The 18,160-nt window shown below is 36.4% G+C and overlaps 4 protein-coding genes and 1 non-coding gene across 5 annotated transcripts; 1 reads left to right on the top strand and 4 right to left on the bottom strand.

Moving 5' to 3' along the window:
• Positions 329–4,585, bottom strand: LOC109727641 (probable mediator of RNA polymerase II transcription subunit 36b). Its single transcript, XM_020257801.1, has 7 exons — positions 4,480–4,585; positions 4,127–4,368; positions 3,867–3,962; positions 3,038–3,115; positions 2,784–2,960; positions 1,257–1,325; positions 329–656 (listed from the first exon to the last, which is right to left on the bottom strand). Exons 1-7 carry the CDS (start codon positions 4,493–4,495, stop codon positions 480–482), a joined length of 855 nt encoding a protein of 284 aa, XP_020113390.1. The 5' UTR covers positions 4,496–4,585; the 3' UTR covers positions 329–479.
• On the top strand, positions 4,803–4,886 carry TRNAL-CAA. Its single transcript has one exon. It is a non-coding gene; the product is annotated as a tRNA-Leu (tRNA).
• LOC109727268 (ubiquitin-conjugating enzyme E2 4-like) lies at positions 5,766–9,091 on the bottom strand. Its single transcript, XM_020257313.1, has 6 exons — positions 8,938–9,091; positions 8,736–8,815; positions 8,211–8,325; positions 8,072–8,124; positions 7,805–7,933; positions 5,766–6,238 (listed from the first exon to the last, which is right to left on the bottom strand). The coding sequence occupies exons 1-6, from the start codon at positions 8,979–8,981 to the stop codon at positions 6,105–6,107; spliced, it is 555 nt and encodes a 184-aa protein (XP_020112902.1). The 5' UTR covers positions 8,982–9,091; the 3' UTR covers positions 5,766–6,104.
• On the bottom strand, positions 12,127–15,803 carry LOC109727266 (protein DETOXIFICATION 35-like). The gene is made up of 7 exons (XM_020257311.1): positions 15,266–15,803; positions 13,942–14,573; positions 13,790–13,846; positions 13,479–13,717; positions 13,027–13,145; positions 12,527–12,613; positions 12,127–12,419 (listed from the first exon to the last, which is right to left on the bottom strand). The coding sequence occupies exons 1-7, from the start codon at positions 15,713–15,715 to the stop codon at positions 12,342–12,344; spliced, it is 1,662 nt and encodes a 553-aa protein (XP_020112900.1). The 5' UTR covers positions 15,716–15,803; the 3' UTR covers positions 12,127–12,341.
• Positions 16,445–18,103, bottom strand: LOC109727269 (protein DETOXIFICATION 34-like). The gene is made up of 3 exons (XM_020257314.1): positions 17,889–18,103; positions 17,678–17,764; positions 16,445–16,912 (listed from the first exon to the last, which is right to left on the bottom strand). Exons 1-3 carry the CDS (start codon positions 18,024–18,026, stop codon positions 16,862–16,864), a joined length of 276 nt encoding a protein of 91 aa, XP_020112903.1. The 5' UTR covers positions 18,027–18,103; the 3' UTR covers positions 16,445–16,861.

The following is an 18,160-nucleotide window of genomic DNA, read 5'->3' on the forward strand; positions in this document are numbered from 1 at the left end:
GGAGCAATACTTAAACTTTATTATTTTTTTATTTTTTAAATACGTTAGCATTCATCATTTGTCCGTAACGTATTGTAAATTAATAAATTATGATGAGAAAATAAAAATAAAAAAATCGGTTGAATTTGGTGGGTCTTGAGATACGAGGTGAACGGTTGAGGCGTTGACTCTAATACACTATCGTCGTCCTTCCTAGGAGGCTTTAATAAAGATTAAATAATTGGGATAGAGCAATTACAGAAGTGGTAAAATCAGTAAACTAATTACATTAATGTTTTCAGAGGGACACTCAGGTTCGTATCTTAAGCAAGCAGTAAAACTTTGGAGGTAAAATCAAGCCAATCAACCACAACAAAGCACAAAGTTTCAAATTAGCTGATCCCTGGCAGTTTACAAGATAGATATGTTGTGCGACGAAAAGATAAAACTCAAAACCATGCTTCAGTGCATGCAAGATTACACTATCAAAAGAAGTTTCCCTAGGCTTCGGGCTTTTGTTTCTTCGGCATGCGGTAGCCGCCAACCACGCAGGCGTGGTCGCGCTCGAAGGGTTCGAGCGTGACCTGCTCCGAGGGCTTGAACTGCTCCGCTTGCAGCTTCTTCACTTCCTGGGCAAAGACGGCCTCAGCTGGCACCGTGGAGTCAATACAGTTCGCCTGAAAAAGGAACGGGTGTTAGATAACTTGGATGAAACCCTAGAAGGAACTATCAGCTTCTGAGATATTATTCGAAGCGACCGTATGATAAGAGCTATTCAAATGAGTTCTAATTGGAACTGGCACTTTCAAGGGATTAAAAGCTAACTGCAGCTTTCCAATTTAGCAAGAAGCACGGAATTTCTTTGTTTGCCAAGTATCGAGCTTTCCCCCTAGTAGATATGTCACTCAACAAAAACAACTTCTCTACTTGAAAAAGCATAAGACGAGCACATGATAAACAAAAATATACAATAGCTTCTAGCTCATCTGAAAAGCTGAAGGGAGCTGTCGACAATCAATGATCCTGTTGAAAGTTTTTGCATTGTAGTTTAAGCAAGACACAGTATTGATGGGATTTCAATTAAAAAAAAAGCTCTTGCGGTGTCTTTGAACTGCTCTAGTAAAACAACAATTCCAAGAGGAGTCAAATAGTCCCGAAAAATGGACATAACAGCTTAACAGCTCTCCAGTAAAATACTATGGAAATATACAGACAAAACATATTCTACAGAGTAAAGTTAAAAGGGTTAAAAGAAAAAAAAAAAAACAAATAAATACCTTGATTGAAATCACAAAATGCCCTCCATTCTTCAAGAAATAAGATGCATTTAGTGCTAAGATCCTAGCCTGCAGAAATGAGGAATTGATTAAGAAAAAATATATATATCATCACAAGCATCAGACAGACCACGGCCACACAAAGGATAATGCCCTCCGTGCATTTGAGGTCGCATTGCTCAAATGAGTCTCAGCAACCATCTTATAGTCTCTCTCTCTCTCTCTCTCTCTCTCTCTCTCTCCATGTGAAACAAATGTGTACACATTCCAGCTCCCATATTTACTTAGAGGCAACATATTAGTTTTGCCCTTTCAATAGAATCAATGACCAAAAAATGATGAACTGCTAGACAAAACAAATTCTGGAGCTAAACCATTCAAATGAGGATTGATAAACATCAGGATAGATCAGACTAATTAATTCAATTGCGCCACATAAACAAAGAAAAGCATTACCAGGGAAAAATGAGAAGTAACTTGTTTTAAGAAAATCTAAAATGCATAGGTTATTGCTAAAGATCATAGCAACACAGTCTCCGAGAGCAAATATAGGATAATCAAAATCAAAAGTTAAAAAGGAAGACAAAAAAAATCTGGCAGAAAACATGCATCAGAAACTCGAATTGCATCATCCATTATGATGTCCTGAAGGGGAATCCGAGTGAGCTCTTCATATGCTTGGCGCATCGCAAAAAAAAACGTTGCAAAAAGTTGGAAATTAAATTGAAAACAAACGAACCGTAGGCCCAACCAAATTTATAAGAATAATAATAATAACATAGGAAATGCATGGTGGCAGATTAAGAGACCATATCGACTAAATAAATGTATAAGAGGTACCAATAGGTAACAAAATGCGATGAAAAGACATTCGAATTCCTTCCAAATGCCAAAGCAAAAGTCAGAAAACAAAAAAAAAGAAGAGCGAAGGTAGCAAGTGCATCAGAAACTCGAATTTGCATCATCCATTATGATGTCCTGAAGGGGAATCCGAGTAAACTCATCATTTGCTTGGTGCCCAAAGAAAATAACTTTTGAATTTAATTAAATCAAGAATGAATACCCAACAACGCTAAAGAGAGAGGGGGGAAAAGAACATACGAAGCTACCATATGATAGTTCCATCAGTTATATGAATCTTAAAATCACACGAGCTAAATAACAAAACGGGAAAGCATAAACTCAAACAGAACTCTAGTAGGACCTTTCTATCAAATTGCACAACCTAATACAAAAAACATTATCAAAATTCTAAGCAATAATGATGAGAAAGCAAACAATCATGTTATGTACTAGAATAATTAGATTTTTTTTCTTTTTCAACTTAACAAGACAGCAAAAAGGCAACTTGAATGGTCCTTTCTATTGGAGGCAAGAAACTATTGGAGGCAAGAAGCCGAGAAAAGCACCTTCACTTATTATCATGAACAAGCAGTAGTATAAATATCAAAACATAAATCAACCTGACCTAAGTTAATTGAAGAACTGATAGTTTTTTGCAAAACAGCGGTAAGGCTGCATGTATACCTGATCTGGCTGAGCAACATCTGAAAAGATGACATCAACCATGCCAACCAACATGCGGTATCTCGCAGGATGTCTAGCATCCTCAATGATGGGGATAACATTAGTTCGCTTCTTGGCCATGTTGACGAGATCCCTACCACTTCTATGGGAGAACTCAACAGCATAGACCACTCCAGTCTGTCAAAGCAATTTAGTTCCAGATATAATTTAGCAAACTTGGCAACAGAATACATGGCTCAATCGAGAAAACTTACAGGTCCAACAAGGTCAGACACATGAGAGACGGTGGTACCCGATGCAGCTCCAAGGTACAATATGCGAGTTCCTGGAGCCTGAGGATAACAAATAAAAGAAGAAAAAAAAAAACAAAATTAGCACAATTAGGTGGAGATTATAGATAGAGAAACTGAGTGAGCGTATAAACAAAAGAAGCAGAATGAGCACAAACACGTACATCCTAGGAAGAAAGAAATACAAAAAAAAAGTAAATATTAGCAAGAAATTTTTAGCAGTGAAGATAAAACGAGCACAACTTGGCTAATTTTGTGAAGAAAAGGATTGGTTATCAGTTCAATCAGCAACAAATCAAGATAGAGAGACAATATTTTCATGTATCCCATAAAAATGATTTCAATCAAAGAGAACTTAAGGCACCATTAGAAGAACTTGTATCTAATATCCACAATTACTTACTTTAAACAAAGTTATTTAGAAATATTGTAAGATGATGAATGAAGGTAGCTTAACCAGAATGGTATAAGTAGGACAACTTGAATAGCTCAAGGAGAAGAAGGTGACTACAGAGTAAAAATGTGTTTAGAAGAGACAACTATAAAGGAGTACACATGAACCCAATCACAGTTAAACAAAATGGTTACAGAGACTAACTGTAAGGTGAGTACAAATGATTTTATGCTTTCCCATAACTGAACAAATCAATGGCCTTAGTATTGCAATACATAAACAAGTCTAGCTATTAGAACAACAACGGCACTAATACAAACATAAACAAAATCCAAACTTCATTATACACTACAATAAAGACTTAATCATCAGACCAAATTAACAAGGGAGAAAGCTTACGATCCAAATGTTGTCAACGCCGCCGAGAATAGCTGCGGCGAGCTTCGAGCGGAAGGGATTCCACACCCTGTACTCAACTTTCGATCCGTCCTCGTTCTACAAGATAGAAATTTGCAATTACATCACAATAGCAAACAAAATGACGTAAATTAAATCACAAGCACCAACATCGAGTCCCACAAGCTGAACCCTTCTAAACCCTTGTTAAGATTCCAAGAGGAGAAACACATAAAAAGAAGGCCTTTGGAGCTAATCATCACCTGAACCGAGATGCGCTTCTCGCCGTAGACGGATTCACCGACGACCATGTTCTTTGTGCAGAGAGCGTCCTCCTTCCCCTTGGCAACGAAGACACCGTCGTGCCTGTGAGGTTGGACGACGACCTTGCTCCCTCCCTTCATTCCCACTCCTCGGCCACCTCCGCGGCCCCTCATTCCCCTCCCCCTCCCCCTTCCTCCGCCCCCATCTCCACGGCCCCTGAATCCACCACCGCGACCACCACCTGCGTAACATCACAACCAAAACAAACCTTTTATAGATCAAAAACATGGACCCATAACGAAGCACAAGCGAGGAACCCTACTTACGGGAGCAGAGGAGAACCACCACTCACCTCTCGGAGGTCTCATATCTACGGGCTAATTGAGCTTCAAGCGGGGGATAGAGAGAGAGAGAAAGAGAGGGAGGAGGCCACAAAGTAGATGGAGCTTGGGGGAGGAAGAGAGTGGATTTATAGATGCGAGGATTAGGGTTTAGGGTTTTGGTCGCGTCGCCGTAAATGGCATCGTGGTTCGTACCGTGGAGGATCTCTTGTGATCGTCACCGTCCAAGATAAGGTTTAGGGGCGAAGAAGCATCTGGCCCGTCCAATCGGAATGCACTGTTTAGAAATTTCATTTAAATAATTAAAAAAAGTTTGGAAATTTAACATGAGAGAGTCAGGATGGCCGAGTGGTCTAAGGCGCCAGACTCAAGTTCTGGTCCTCGAGAGAGGGCGTGGGTTCAAATCCCACTTCTGACAACTCCTTTTTTTTGTATTTATTTAATTTTCAAAAAATTTAGAAAAATATCAGTGTTGTTCCTTCAGAAAGTGTTGTTTGAATAAAACTATTTTCTTTTAGAGTAAACTTAAAATACCACTCCTATGGTTTCGCACTTTCTCACTTTAGTGCCATGTGGTTTAAAGTGTATCAAATTAGTGTCCTGTGGTTTCATTTTTATCTTTTTATCAATTTTTTCGTTAATATTTCGTTAAATTATAAATAAAAAACTTCAAATATTCCATTTTGGTTTATCAAATATTCACTTTAGTACCCTTTAGCTTTAACTTTATCACTGATTTAACAAAAAAAATTAGTGAAATCGATAATAAAAAAATAAAAATAAAATCACTGGGTACTAAATTGATACACTTTAAATCACAGAATACGAAAGTAAGAAAGTGTGAGACCACATGGGTGGTATTTGAAGTTTTTCCTTTCTTTTATTAAAGTTCTTTGAAAATTCAAAACTTCTCTCTTGTCGCATGCATTTTTTTAAGAGATAGGTAGTATGTTACCTGCTTCGTTTATTTCATTTAGAAATAAACTTAGTTGAAAATGTGAATCAATTAGAATTCGAACTTGGAACCTCGGATACCAACCACCGAGCCCTTTGCCACTTGCTCCAGAGACGGTCGGCCTCTTGTCGCATGCATTGATACAAGAATTATACATAACCTTCTTAATTACTTATTCTGCGTTGCTTCTTGAAAAAGTATTGTTTGAATAAAACTATTTTTTCTGTTAAAGTTCTTCGAAAACCCTAAATTTTTCGCTTGTCAAATGCTGACAACAATGCATTCACCCGAGCGAAAATACATAAATTTGTTATGTTAAGAATGTTTCAAACTGCCCCACAGTTAATAACCCATACACAATGCCACAAACTGCAGGACAACAATAGAATTTTGAGTCAATTAACAGCATAAAATGTAAGACACGGTTATTTACAAAGTGACAGACACAATTGGAAAAACATAGACCCAACCAAGTCAACAATTTTGGTGCAACAGTTACTGGCACACCAAAATACATAAGATCATTTGATCACATTTTATTAGTTTTTTTTTTTTTTTTTACAATGAGTGGTGATATTAACAGAGTTACTACTACTACTACTTATAAAAGATATGTTAAATCTGATCACTGTATCTGATCCGTGCATAGTAATAGTAGTCCGTTAATATCATCGCCCTTTTTCAGGGGTCAGCTTTGCCGGCCACCTCATCTTCATCACTCAATCCGTACTCATCTTCGCTTAGCTCCTCGTCACTTAATTTTTCCTCTTCAACAGCACCAATGTTCTCGGGCTTTGCGTATTTCTCGCAATACTCTGTAATGAAGAAAGTATCAAGCTACAAAAGCGGAAGCAGAATAATAATATAGGAAAAACATAAAATAGTAACACACTATAAGCATTGATTACTAGTAGTTATCAAAATAATCGCAACTTTCTGTTGATTGCTGCATATTAGTACACCAATAATTCATTCCGCATTATTATGAAGTCTGTTTTTTTCGTAGAAGTTAAAGAAACAAACAATCTCCTTTTTGCAATTTGTATAGATTCACCGTCATTTAGTAAGAAAAGCCAAATAAAGTTCAAAATACTCGATGCTTTATCTTTGCTAAACAAGTCCACAAGAGCATTCTCACACTAAGGCATCTTCGCGTATGCGTTGTATCAACTCTAGCTATCCAATATCCGAAAGGAAACAGACGTCGCTGTGCTTGTAGCTTAATCCTAAAACTTAAATGCAGAAGCTTTGATCCAACCAACGTACACAAATGTATACCTTCGTTACAACCCAATTTAAGAAAAATGTTCCAATTTACAGTATATGGTTTTCTTATCTAGGTTAGAGAAGTCATGTTTGAACCCACTGTGTCAAGTGGTTATTATTTCCTAGATAATTATCACTATACAATCAACTGTTTTACAAATAATATTTCAATAGTGAACTCTAGCAGCGAGGTTCAACGGTGTTTGGAAAGGGTAAAACAAAGGTTAATCTGTTTATGCATCTAGCTTGGAGTATACATGTATTTCAGGAAGAACTTGTCACAATAGTTGCCCAACTTTTTTTGATATTCTAAGTTTCGAGCAATCCTCTTTAACTCTCGACTCATTTGGACCTCAAACAAGGAGAGAATTCCTAATTCACAGTTCGAATCCAACTCCTCTATCTAGAAACTTCCCAACTTCTTCGATTTCTGAGCCTAGGCAACCAACAACAAGGCAGATGACTCGACCTGAACCGTCTTCTTTCCTTTTCTTTTGATCGCTTTTTTTAATTTACAGGGCACCAAATTATAGAAGTTTGGGTTGATAATAAATCGTCAAGTTGCCAAATTTCGATTGAGCTTATGTCTGTCAAGCGTACGTGAGGACATTCACACATCACACTGTATAGTTAAGATGGCCGAATAGTCACATTTGCTCAGCATTTTAGCATCTTACTCGAAAAAGAAGGAAAATCAAGTAGAATTTCTTAAACCACAACCCAGTTGCTCCTCAAAATACATCATTTAACGAGAGCAGTATAAGCCCAACAATTTCATTAGTGTATACTCGAAGGGATCTGATATTATCATATTTCAAATCCAAATGGCATTTGGTTAAGGTCCTAATCCTTCAAAATCGTATCGAATTCACAAAAAGAAAATCAACTGAAACATGGTATTTGACATAAACTCAATTAGCAAGTGCGTATTATGAGCGAAACTCAATGGGTTTAAGGAATTCAATGAAGAAATCATCATGGAATGTTAGCAGAGAATTATAACACGTTCACTCACATTAACATGGGAATGTAACACAATACTTTAAACTACAACAGCATCACATCGAGTTCTACAGTATAAATCGATCGAATGATAGAAAACATGTATGATTCACCTTTAACTTTCTGTTCATAAGCAGGCCGATCACGTATCATCAAAGCCGCAGCCTCCCCGTTCAATGGGTCGGAAGCATTAGGGTATAGAAGGAGCTGCGGAAGGAAAACTTCGAAAACATTCACAAGATCTGAAACATCAAACCATAAAGGTCACAACATTATACCACAAAACTTGTACCCAGAAACTAATATCAATCATAAGAAATTCCACTGATTCTAAACGAATTCGACACCCAAATGATGCGAAAGGGATTAAAAACATTTACCGAACATCGGGCTCCAAGTTTGGTTGATGACATCCAAGCAAACTGAGCCAGACCTGAAGAGAAAGATGAATCAAACCTGAATTATCAATTACATCAATTACAATGAAATTAAGAGACACCAAATTTTACAGAGACTCACATTTCATCTACATTTGGATGAAAAATCTTGTTCACGAAGCCAATGGATGGGGACTTGTATGGATAAGCATCAGGTAGTTCAACTCTTATCCTCCACAAACCTCCTTGATACAGACCTGTGCAAAATAAACATATCAACTCTAATCCTAATTTTTTTTAAAAAAAAAGTTCCCCACAAATTGCAAAACAAATTAACTACAATACCAATAAAAGTGAAAAAAAAAACATAAATCAGTTAATATTGTCAAATCCCTTTTCGAAAACTAAGCGAAATTCTCCTAAAAAAAAAAAAACCTAATTTCCTTTTTTTTAAAAAAAAACTCCCGAAAAAACCTTTTTTTCATCTTAAAGAACAAAAAAACAAAAAAAAACTCCTGTTTCAGACCCCCCGAGCACAAAAATAACTGAATCAACACGGCAAAAGCATCACCCAACCTAATTGGACAAACATAAACAAACAAAAAAAGAGTTCTCTAGATAAATCAAAAACATAGGTTCTTATTTTGGGCATTTGATGAGAATCTACTCTCTTTGGGGCCATGGAAATCGACGAAGAACTCCTGCATCCCATCATTCACCGTCTCCACCTTGTAATCACTCATCATCCTGAAAATCCAACAACAACAACAACAAATTACAAAAAAAAGAAGAAGAAAAAGATCACTAAAAGCCCCCCCTCCCCAAAAAATATAGATCGAAAAGAAGATAGGATCATGTAAGAGATTCACAGTTTCATCATGTCCATTTCGCGGCGCTTGCTTGGAGAAGACATTGTTTCCCCTCTCTCTCTCTCTCTCTCTCTCTCTCTCTTAATTCGCTTGTGTGTAGATAAAAGTTGTAATTTTTTGTAGACAAAAGAGAGAGAGAGAGAGAGAGGTTATAAAAGTTCTTTTTTTTTTATTTCTCTTTTTTATATTATACAGGTGATAATGATAAGTTATTATTGTGGAATATATATAAAAATAATATAATAAGAAAAATAATTGCCTAAAAACAGCTATATAATTTTTTAACTATGTAAATATTAATTGCAAATGGTTAAATATAATTTTTACTTTTTTTTCTCGAATATTGTTCTATTTTTTATATTTTGCTTCCGTACACGTTTTGTCCCCGCAACTGGTACACGTATATCATTATGTATTTTGATTTTAAAAAAACCATATCTCAAGATCAATTTTGAACATTCATATAAGAAATGTGTTAGATTTTTTGTAGATATTTGGAAAAATACTATTCAAAATTTTACTTTGTAATTTATAAAGTAACTTCTTAGAACTAAAGAATTATAGAAGGGCCAATTATTTTTGATTGTATACATGTATGCATATGTATTCGCAGAGTTTATAAGAAAAAGTTTATTTTTTAGATTTTATATAAGAAAATTTTATTCTTTTCAAACTAATTTCTGTTATGTATTTAGAGGAATCTCATCTCTCGAAAATTGTGATTTTTTTTTTAATTTTTTTGGGGATTGATTTCTATTTTGTCCATTGTGCCTGAGAGAATGACATGTAGCATCCACTTGAGACTTAATTATTATATATATTTTTTTCTATATGATCCTATGGAGAAATTTATTATTATAACACTTATGTTTATAATTGTGACATATTAGAGCTACTTGAAACATTACTATCTAGAATACTGTGCATCAAATGGTACATATGTAAAATTCTGAAAATGAAACAATTAAAGAGGAATTGAAATTTGATCCTAAGGTTGATCTTGTTACCTAATTTTATAAAATAGTATTATTTGAGAGTATGTTATTTGAATAATACTATAAAAACTGCAGACAAATTTTAATAATTTCTTGATAATATTTCTTTATTGGTAAAATTAGAAGTAACGTATCGAAGCTTTTACCCTCAACATCAGAATTTTATTTAGACCTTTTGTGGTAACAAAATATCTAAGCCTTTTCTATTTGTTGAATGATCTTATGCAATACAATTGTTGCTACTAAAAGTAGAAGAATAAAATCCAAATGAAACAAGCACAAGATAGCTAGTTAACTCTCATTATATTTATTAAGAAAGCAAACAAAAAAATTTAAATTTAATCGTATAGTGTACAATACTCAATCAACTAGTGACATTAGTATAACATTATAAATATTTAGTTATTATTTGTAATTGTATTATTTAAAAAGATAAACATGTATTATTATTTAGATACTATATATAATTCTAAAATATTAATTTCTAGATCTTTTCAAATAGATATAATTTTTCAAATCTTACGTTTTATAAGACTAATCAGTACTAATAGAAAAATAATATCAGTTAAATTGATTTTAAGCTGTTGAATTTTAATATGACACAATAAAAAAAATCCGACCAAATTACGAAGGATAATATACAGACTAAGTCATGATCGACAGATCGAACCATAGATCCAATTTTTAAATCATTAACTAATTTATTGAAAAAAAAAAAAAACTAAAGGAAAGAAATCCCTTAAATCACATGGGCCACCAGCGAAAAGTCGAACTCAAAAAAGGGTTAGGTGGTTTTTTTTTTTTTTCTTTGTGTTTTCATTTGCTTGGAAAGAATGAAAGAGGGATTGGTGGTTTACTCCACGCCAAATGCATGTTTTAAATTAATTCCTACTATTATTATTGTAATTTATGGCGATGGTTGAAAATTAATTCATTTCCAATCCTTAAACTCAAACATGAAGAGTCAAATGATAGAACTTTTCCAATGGTTAGAAAAAGCCCAATGAATTATATTCCCCCACGCAATCAAATCCAGTTACGTTCCTAACTATTTCCAATTTTTACTCTATTTTAGATGATTTTTTAAATTTGAAGAATCTAACAACTGTGATAAATAATTTATGAATCGAGCATGAGATTTTGACACAAAGTGTAATCACATAATGTGTCAAGTAAAAAATTTTGTCCATTAGATAGGTAGATGTAATCAAATATTCTGAAAATAGGGTGTATAAATACCATTGCTTTTTAGTTATTTTTTCAATTTTATTTCAAAAATTTAATGGAGGTGTAAAAAAAAAAAAAAAAAGAAAAAAAAAGAGAAAAGAGCGAACGTGGTTGGTAATGTTCATTGCACGTAGACCAAACCATGTGGGGGGTTGGGGTGGTACAAGTGAAAGATTGCATTGAATGTAGCCAATATTTATTCATTTTCTATTTGGAAGCTTCGCATTTTAATGGCGTATGGAGAACTTGCACACGGCATGAGCTAATTATTTGTAATGTTAATTTGTCCTATCCTAACTTTGTAGCTTGTGTTACTTGTCCTTTCGATATAAGAAGTTCCAATACATAAATAGTGCTATGTTATATGCTAAAATCCATTAATTATTGTGGTTAAGATTTAGTTTGGTATTGAGATCTATCTGACGATATCAGATAAAATGAAGTTGAAATAAAAGTATATAAAAATTTGCTTATGCGTTCTCTAGTGGGATCTTATAAAATATATCGATATGAGAAACGAAATATTACGTACGGAAACAAATATAATAATTTTCATCTTACTTTCTTATTGTATTTAACATAATTTCTTCGCAATTCCAAACGAAGTATAAGTTGTTAATAATATCGACTTTAGAGAGGATAAAATAAAACGGTTACCGTAGATGTTTAAGTTTCTGTGCATGCTTAAATTTAAAGTTCACGCTTTGCTTTGAAAATTAAAATAAATAGATATTTGGAGTGGATCACGTGGTTATAGATTAAAAAAAATTGAAAATGAGTAAAATAACAAAAACCTTTATTTTCTAAAAGTATTTCGAATTCTGTATCGAACACAAATAAATAGAAAAATTCTAAAAAAATGAAACTAGATATTTAGCTTTTATTTTGTTACAATTGTTAGGAATTTTTATCATCAAAGCCTAACATCCAAGTTGTTCTCCTCCTCTTTTATCCTTCACATGCTAGATTAGATAAAACATACACATTGGCCCTGATCATTTCATTAGGGTTAGTACTAATGGGTAGATGATATTACACCCATTTACAGTAGGAAATTTTTTTTAAAAAAAAAGGAAAAAAGGAAAAACTATACTAGCAATCTATCTAGCAAAAAGAAAGAGTAAAATTTACTGATTCAATTTAAAAAAAAAAAAAGAAAAATCACCAAAAGTGCTTATGAAGCTAGCTAGCTTCTGTTGTTGGCAACTTGGTTTCTTCTTGTCCACCCCACAATCTGACACGTTCTAAAGCTTGCTCCGCCTACAAAGTTATGTAAAAAAATATATGTATATGAGAATTTTGATTTTTTTTTTTTTTTTGCTATGAGCAAAAATAATGTTAAAGCAGGGGTATTATGGGTGATTTACCTCAGCTTTCCAATCAGTTTTCCAAACTATGTACAATAGAATCAGTGTTTGCAATGTTGTTCCACAAAGCATCCCAGCCCAAATTCCCTAATAAGACCATATAAATGAATCATTCAAATAGCTTTCCAAATTAACAGCTTGAGATTATGAAATGAAAATTGATTAAATTTTTCTTTCAATTTGAGAGAGAGAGAGAGAGAGTTCTTAATAATAAAGTATGACAGATTTATGTACGATACGGATAATAAAATCCACTAAATTTTAAGATTATTTCTGAACTGTTTTCTATCATATCGATTCGGCGGGTACTGAAGAAGCTAAAACACGATTCAGTTATTTTATTTTGCCTAATTTAGTATGCATATATAGCGTACTTAATGTAATAATCTTTATTAATTCATTATAGGTGTGTGGGATTGTTGTAATTTAATGAGAGGAAAATTGAGTATGAAAGGAATTGAAAAGATCTTTTTTTCTTTTTCTTGGGAGGAGAATTTTACCTGCACACCCCAGTGGAAAAGATAGCCCAAAAGGAAGCCCAGAGGAAGCCCAAAAATGTAATAGCAGCCCAAATTAATGTATGCCACAAGAGCTTGCCACCCACCTCCAACAGCAACTCCTATTTCATGAAACAAAAGTTTATAGAAATAAACTAGAATTAACAAGGAATGGTGGGCTAAGAGCTTGTTTTGGCGTGTCGCAGAGCAGATGCTCTGCAGAAGTGTTGTGTGAATAAATCCGCGCGATATAAATCTGCACAAAGCAAAAGTTTCCCACTGCAAAAGATGCGAAAGCCTCCACTTCTCGGATTGAAATGATACAAACATTCGGGCTTGTTATATTTCAAACATCCGCTTATTGCTTCTTAAAACAGAGAAGCTGTTCAGAAGCCGAGCGTTGAACCGAGTTATTGAAAAGCAATATATGTATATATATATATATATATATATACCTGAAATGACAGGTTGAATGCTATTGAGCACCATGGTCACGGCGAGAAGGTAAGCAATATCAGCAACTGCTTTTTGTAGCTCCGCGTCGCTCGTAAATATGACTGCAAAATTGTTCCTGAATGCTAGGATGAGGACCATGGCAAGGAGCCCAAATGCGAGGGATTGGATCACAACCACAATCACCGCGTGCATTGTGGCCCTGGGCCGGCCCGACCCGAGCTCGTTCGACACCCGAACACTGCAGAAATAAATAAATAAATAAATAAATAATTCGAATTATAGATGGATTTTTAAGTTTGAGGTTGGAAACCTTATAGCTGCATTGAGTCCAATGAAGAGCATTCCCTCCCATCCATTTATGTTCATACTGAAAACAGAGAGTGCAAATGAAAATATGTTATTTTGCGGGGAGGTATGTGTAAAAAAGAAAGGCGATTTGAATATGGGACGAGGCGGGAGAACCAGATGGAGATGGAATCGACGGCGATCTCGGCGCGGTCGAGGTGGCCGGTGAGGACGACGAGCACCATCATGTACCAGATCTCGAGGCAGAGCATGACGGCGGAGGCGAGCGAGAGCCGGACGAAGGCCCAGAGGTCCCTGAGCGCGGCCCACGAGAGCCCGGTCCACGCGCCGCCGGCGCCGCAGCGGGCGACGACGTAGGCGGCCTGCGCGGCGGCGATGGCCCAGGACGAGGCGTCGTAGGCGGCGGCGGCGCCGTAGATGCCCCAGTCGAAGGCGTAGACGAAGAGCGCGAGCAGGGCGACGTGGCAGGCGAGGCCGGCGAGGCCGATCCAGGCGAGCGCGGCGACCTTGGACTGGGCCTGCAGGAACTTCTGGGTGGGGAAGTTCACCGCCAGCGCGAACATCTGGGGGATGATGGCGGCCGTGAACTTGCCGGCCTCGGCGGCGATGGCGTGGTCTTGGCCGAGGAGCCTCAGAATCGGCGTGGCGAAGATGTAGAGCGGGGTGAGGAGGAAGGCGGAGCAGAGGAGGACGATCCAGGACCGCTGCAGGTACACGCCCAGCATCGACACCTGCCCCGCTCCGTACGCCTGCCCGCACAGCGTCTCCAGCGCGCTCCCCATCCCCAGCTGCACCACCAGTACCCCACCCCACTTTTTAAGTTGCGCTTCCAATTTTAATCTTTTTTATTATTATTATTATTATTATTATTATTATTATTATTATTAGAGTTAGGTCGGTATACTATCGGTAGCACAGAAGTCTCCGTGTTATTAAATTATTTTTAATGATGCGGCTTTCAAATCGACGATCGGCTCTGTTAGACTTGATCTACACTATTGAAAGTATTTAGATACTAAATTTTATAATTTTTCGATACCATTAGCTAGCGATCAAAAGGTCTCAAAATTAACAATTTTAATAGTAGATGTGATGCGCTTGTGAATTTAAATCTGATGAAATTTTTATAGAAAATTCTTTTCACTATTTAGAATAAGATCAGTACAAATTTAAGTTTTTTATCAGTTTTCAAATACTATCGATAGTGTAGATCAAATCTAACGGAGCTAATTGTCGATTTGAAAGCTACATTATTAAAAATAACTCGGTAGCACAGAGGCCTCCGTACTACCGATAGTATATTAGGTTAACTCTTATTATTAATATAACTAAAACCAAGTTGGGCCCACGGCAAAGGAGATCCTCGTCGTGTCCTCGACGACTAACGCTTTTTCGCTTTCACCACTCACAACGCGCTCTGCTCCGCACGCACACACCACACACATGATGACACAACACGCGCAGAGGATGTGAGTCTTACGAGGAATCCGAAGGAGAAGTTGGAGACGACGGAGAGGCCGATGGCCACGGCCGAGAGCTGGAGATTGCCGAGATGGCCCACGAAGATCTGCGTCGTCGAGTTCGTGCCGTACAAGCATATGATGTTGAACGCGATGGGCGCCGCGATCGCCCACAGCCTCTTCGACTCTTCCGCGAACACCTTGCACGCGTCCCCGGCGCTCCTCACCGCCGGCGCGTCGCCGCCGCCTCCCTCGTCCTCCCCTTCTTCTTCTTCCTCGGCCCCGCCCCCCTTCTCCCTCGCCGCCGCCGCCGCCGCAGCCGCCGCGGCGGACGCTACGAGCGCCCCCGTCTCCTCGTCGTTCTCTCCCTCCGCTGACGCCGCCATGGCTCCGCTCCGTCCCTTCTCGTGCGCGTCGTCGATGGTGAAGTGGGCTCTTTTGACGAGGAGTGGGGAGTCCACGGACCCCATTGTTGTGGTTGGGGTGAGGCGACTTTTGTTTTTTTCTGTTTTTAGGGCGTTTCTCGTTTTGGGGTGGGTGGTGAGGAGTGGAACGTTCGCCTCCTCCCACTTTTTTTTTTTTTTTCCCCTTTTTTTTTCGTATTTTTTGGTTTTTGTAATTATATTTTATATATAAGCTATGGGGTTGGATTGGTGTGTAAAGTGTAACCTCTTGTGCGAATTAAAGGGGGTTAGTTTTTTTTTTTTTTTTTTTTTTTTTTTTTGATAGGAAAACTAATAACTGTGTTATTTATCAAAAAAAAAGTCTTTTACCAGAAATTATTTTTACTAATATTTTTATTCACTATTTGATATTCATCATCTGAACAATATAAATCTTGTAACTGCACGAAGAGTAAAAAGGATGGTCTCATGTTGAGGATTTTTTTTTTTTTTTTTTTTTTGAGATAGGTAACACGCTACCCGCTTCACTTATTTCATTTAGAAATAAACNACAATATAAATCTTGTAACTGCACGAAGAGTAAAAAGGATGGTCTCATGTTGAGGATTTTTTTTTTTTTTTTTTTGGAGGGGGGTTTATTATGTTGACTCAAGAAAGTTAGATAATTCTTTTTTTTTTTTTTTTTATTTGAGAAAAAGATAGCACGCTACTCGCTTCATTCATTTCGAAAATAAATTTAGTTACAAAATATAAGGTTACTAGGCCTCAAAATAAGAAAATAGGTAGAGAGAGAGAGAAAAAAGAAAAAAAAAATCTATACAGTAACAATCCCCTATAAATTGCACTTAGTATCAGCAATTCTCTGTGTTCTCCATTTTTGTTTTCATCTTCTCTATGGAAATGAGCACAATTATAAACTTATAAAAAAGGGAAAAAATTAACTGAAAACTTTCCCAAATACTAAATAGGAGAAAGTAAGCACCTCGTTCCTTTCTGCATTGTTTCTCTTCGTACGGTCTCCATTAAACGTGAGTTAAGTTTGCCTAAGCAACATATATACGGCTTATATTAAACTACATTTTACATATCCTTTTTCCTCGAGTAATGTACTCAACACATGAATTTATACCTAATAATGGTAGGGGACATAAAAATTCAGCTCAATTTCCCCAAAGAACTTTTCAGCTAAGTAGACTCGTTTCTTTGCTCGCTTCATCTTTCTTCTCCACCCCACAATTGTAAGCGCTCAGATGCTTTAGCAGCCTACGAATATTAGAATAGCATGCAACGGATTAGTAAGAGTACATTCATACTAGTATCAAAATAATAAGCAGATTTTATTCTATTAAGTGTGAAATAGTCGTTATATTGTAAAAGCTTAAACTGTACTTAGAAAACAGTGTTTATATATTTTTATATTTAACACTTTTCTTCACGTCTGAGCTCGAAATTTTTTTTGTAAAACTTATGACATGAATTTAAATTAAATGGGAGAAAATTAATAATACTGAGAGCATTACGTGACTTGAACTCAGGACCTTCTGTTCTGATATCATGCGAAACAACCATTATACTTTAAAAGTTAAAAGCTTTAATTTTTCGAGAATAGTATTTATATATTTATATATTTAATACTTTTTTTATGTGTGGGCTTGAGACTTTTTTTAAATGGAAAAAAAATCAATAATGCTAACAGCAAGCCTGGCGTGATTCAAACTCAGGACCTTCTGTTCTGATATCATGTGAAATAACCGTTATACTCTAAAAATTTAAGCCGTTAGAAAACGGTGTTTATATATTTTTATATTTAACATTAAGTATGGTGAAATTTCGCTTTCGCGAGAGGGAGATTGATCTGAAATGTAGTTTTGGCATGCAGTGTCATGTATGATTAAGTATTTCAATAACATAAGCTGGAAAGCACAAAACATGAAGAAACGAGATCGACTTATATCGACAACCAGATAATTGTAATTCGTAGAGATAAGCGTGGAGAGAACTTTACTTTAGTGAAACAGATTCATTTACCTCAGCTTCCCAATCAGTTTTCCAAATCATATATAGCAGAATCCAGGTCTGTAGCGCAGTTCCGCAGAGCATGCCGGCCCAGATCCCCTGAGATCATTCACATCGAATTGTTTCGAAAGTTTACGGCCACAATCCATGCATAAGCAACAAGATAGATAGATTGAAGTTCATGTAGAGAGCTCCTTGAGAAATGTCAACAAAATTTTGTTACCTGGAGTCCCCAGTGTAACACAAAGCCAAGAAAGAATCCGAGAGGAAGCCCAAATATATAATAGCAACAGAGATTAATGTATGCAACTAGGGCCTGCCACCCACCTCCAATAGCAACTCCTGCGTCGCAATAGCGCATTCGACCGAGATGCGAGAATCAAAGTAACAAAAGATTGTGTAATACAATCAAGCAAAAAAACCGAATTTGTTGTGTCAATGTTTACCTGAAATCACAGGCTGAATGCTGTTGAGCACCATTGTGACTGCGAGAAG

This window comes from Ananas comosus, linkage group 22 (assembly GCF_001540865.1).
Source record: "Ananas comosus cultivar F153 linkage group 22, ASM154086v1, whole genome shotgun sequence".
Lineage (NCBI taxonomy): Eukaryota > Viridiplantae > Streptophyta > Magnoliopsida > Poales > Bromeliaceae > Ananas > Ananas comosus.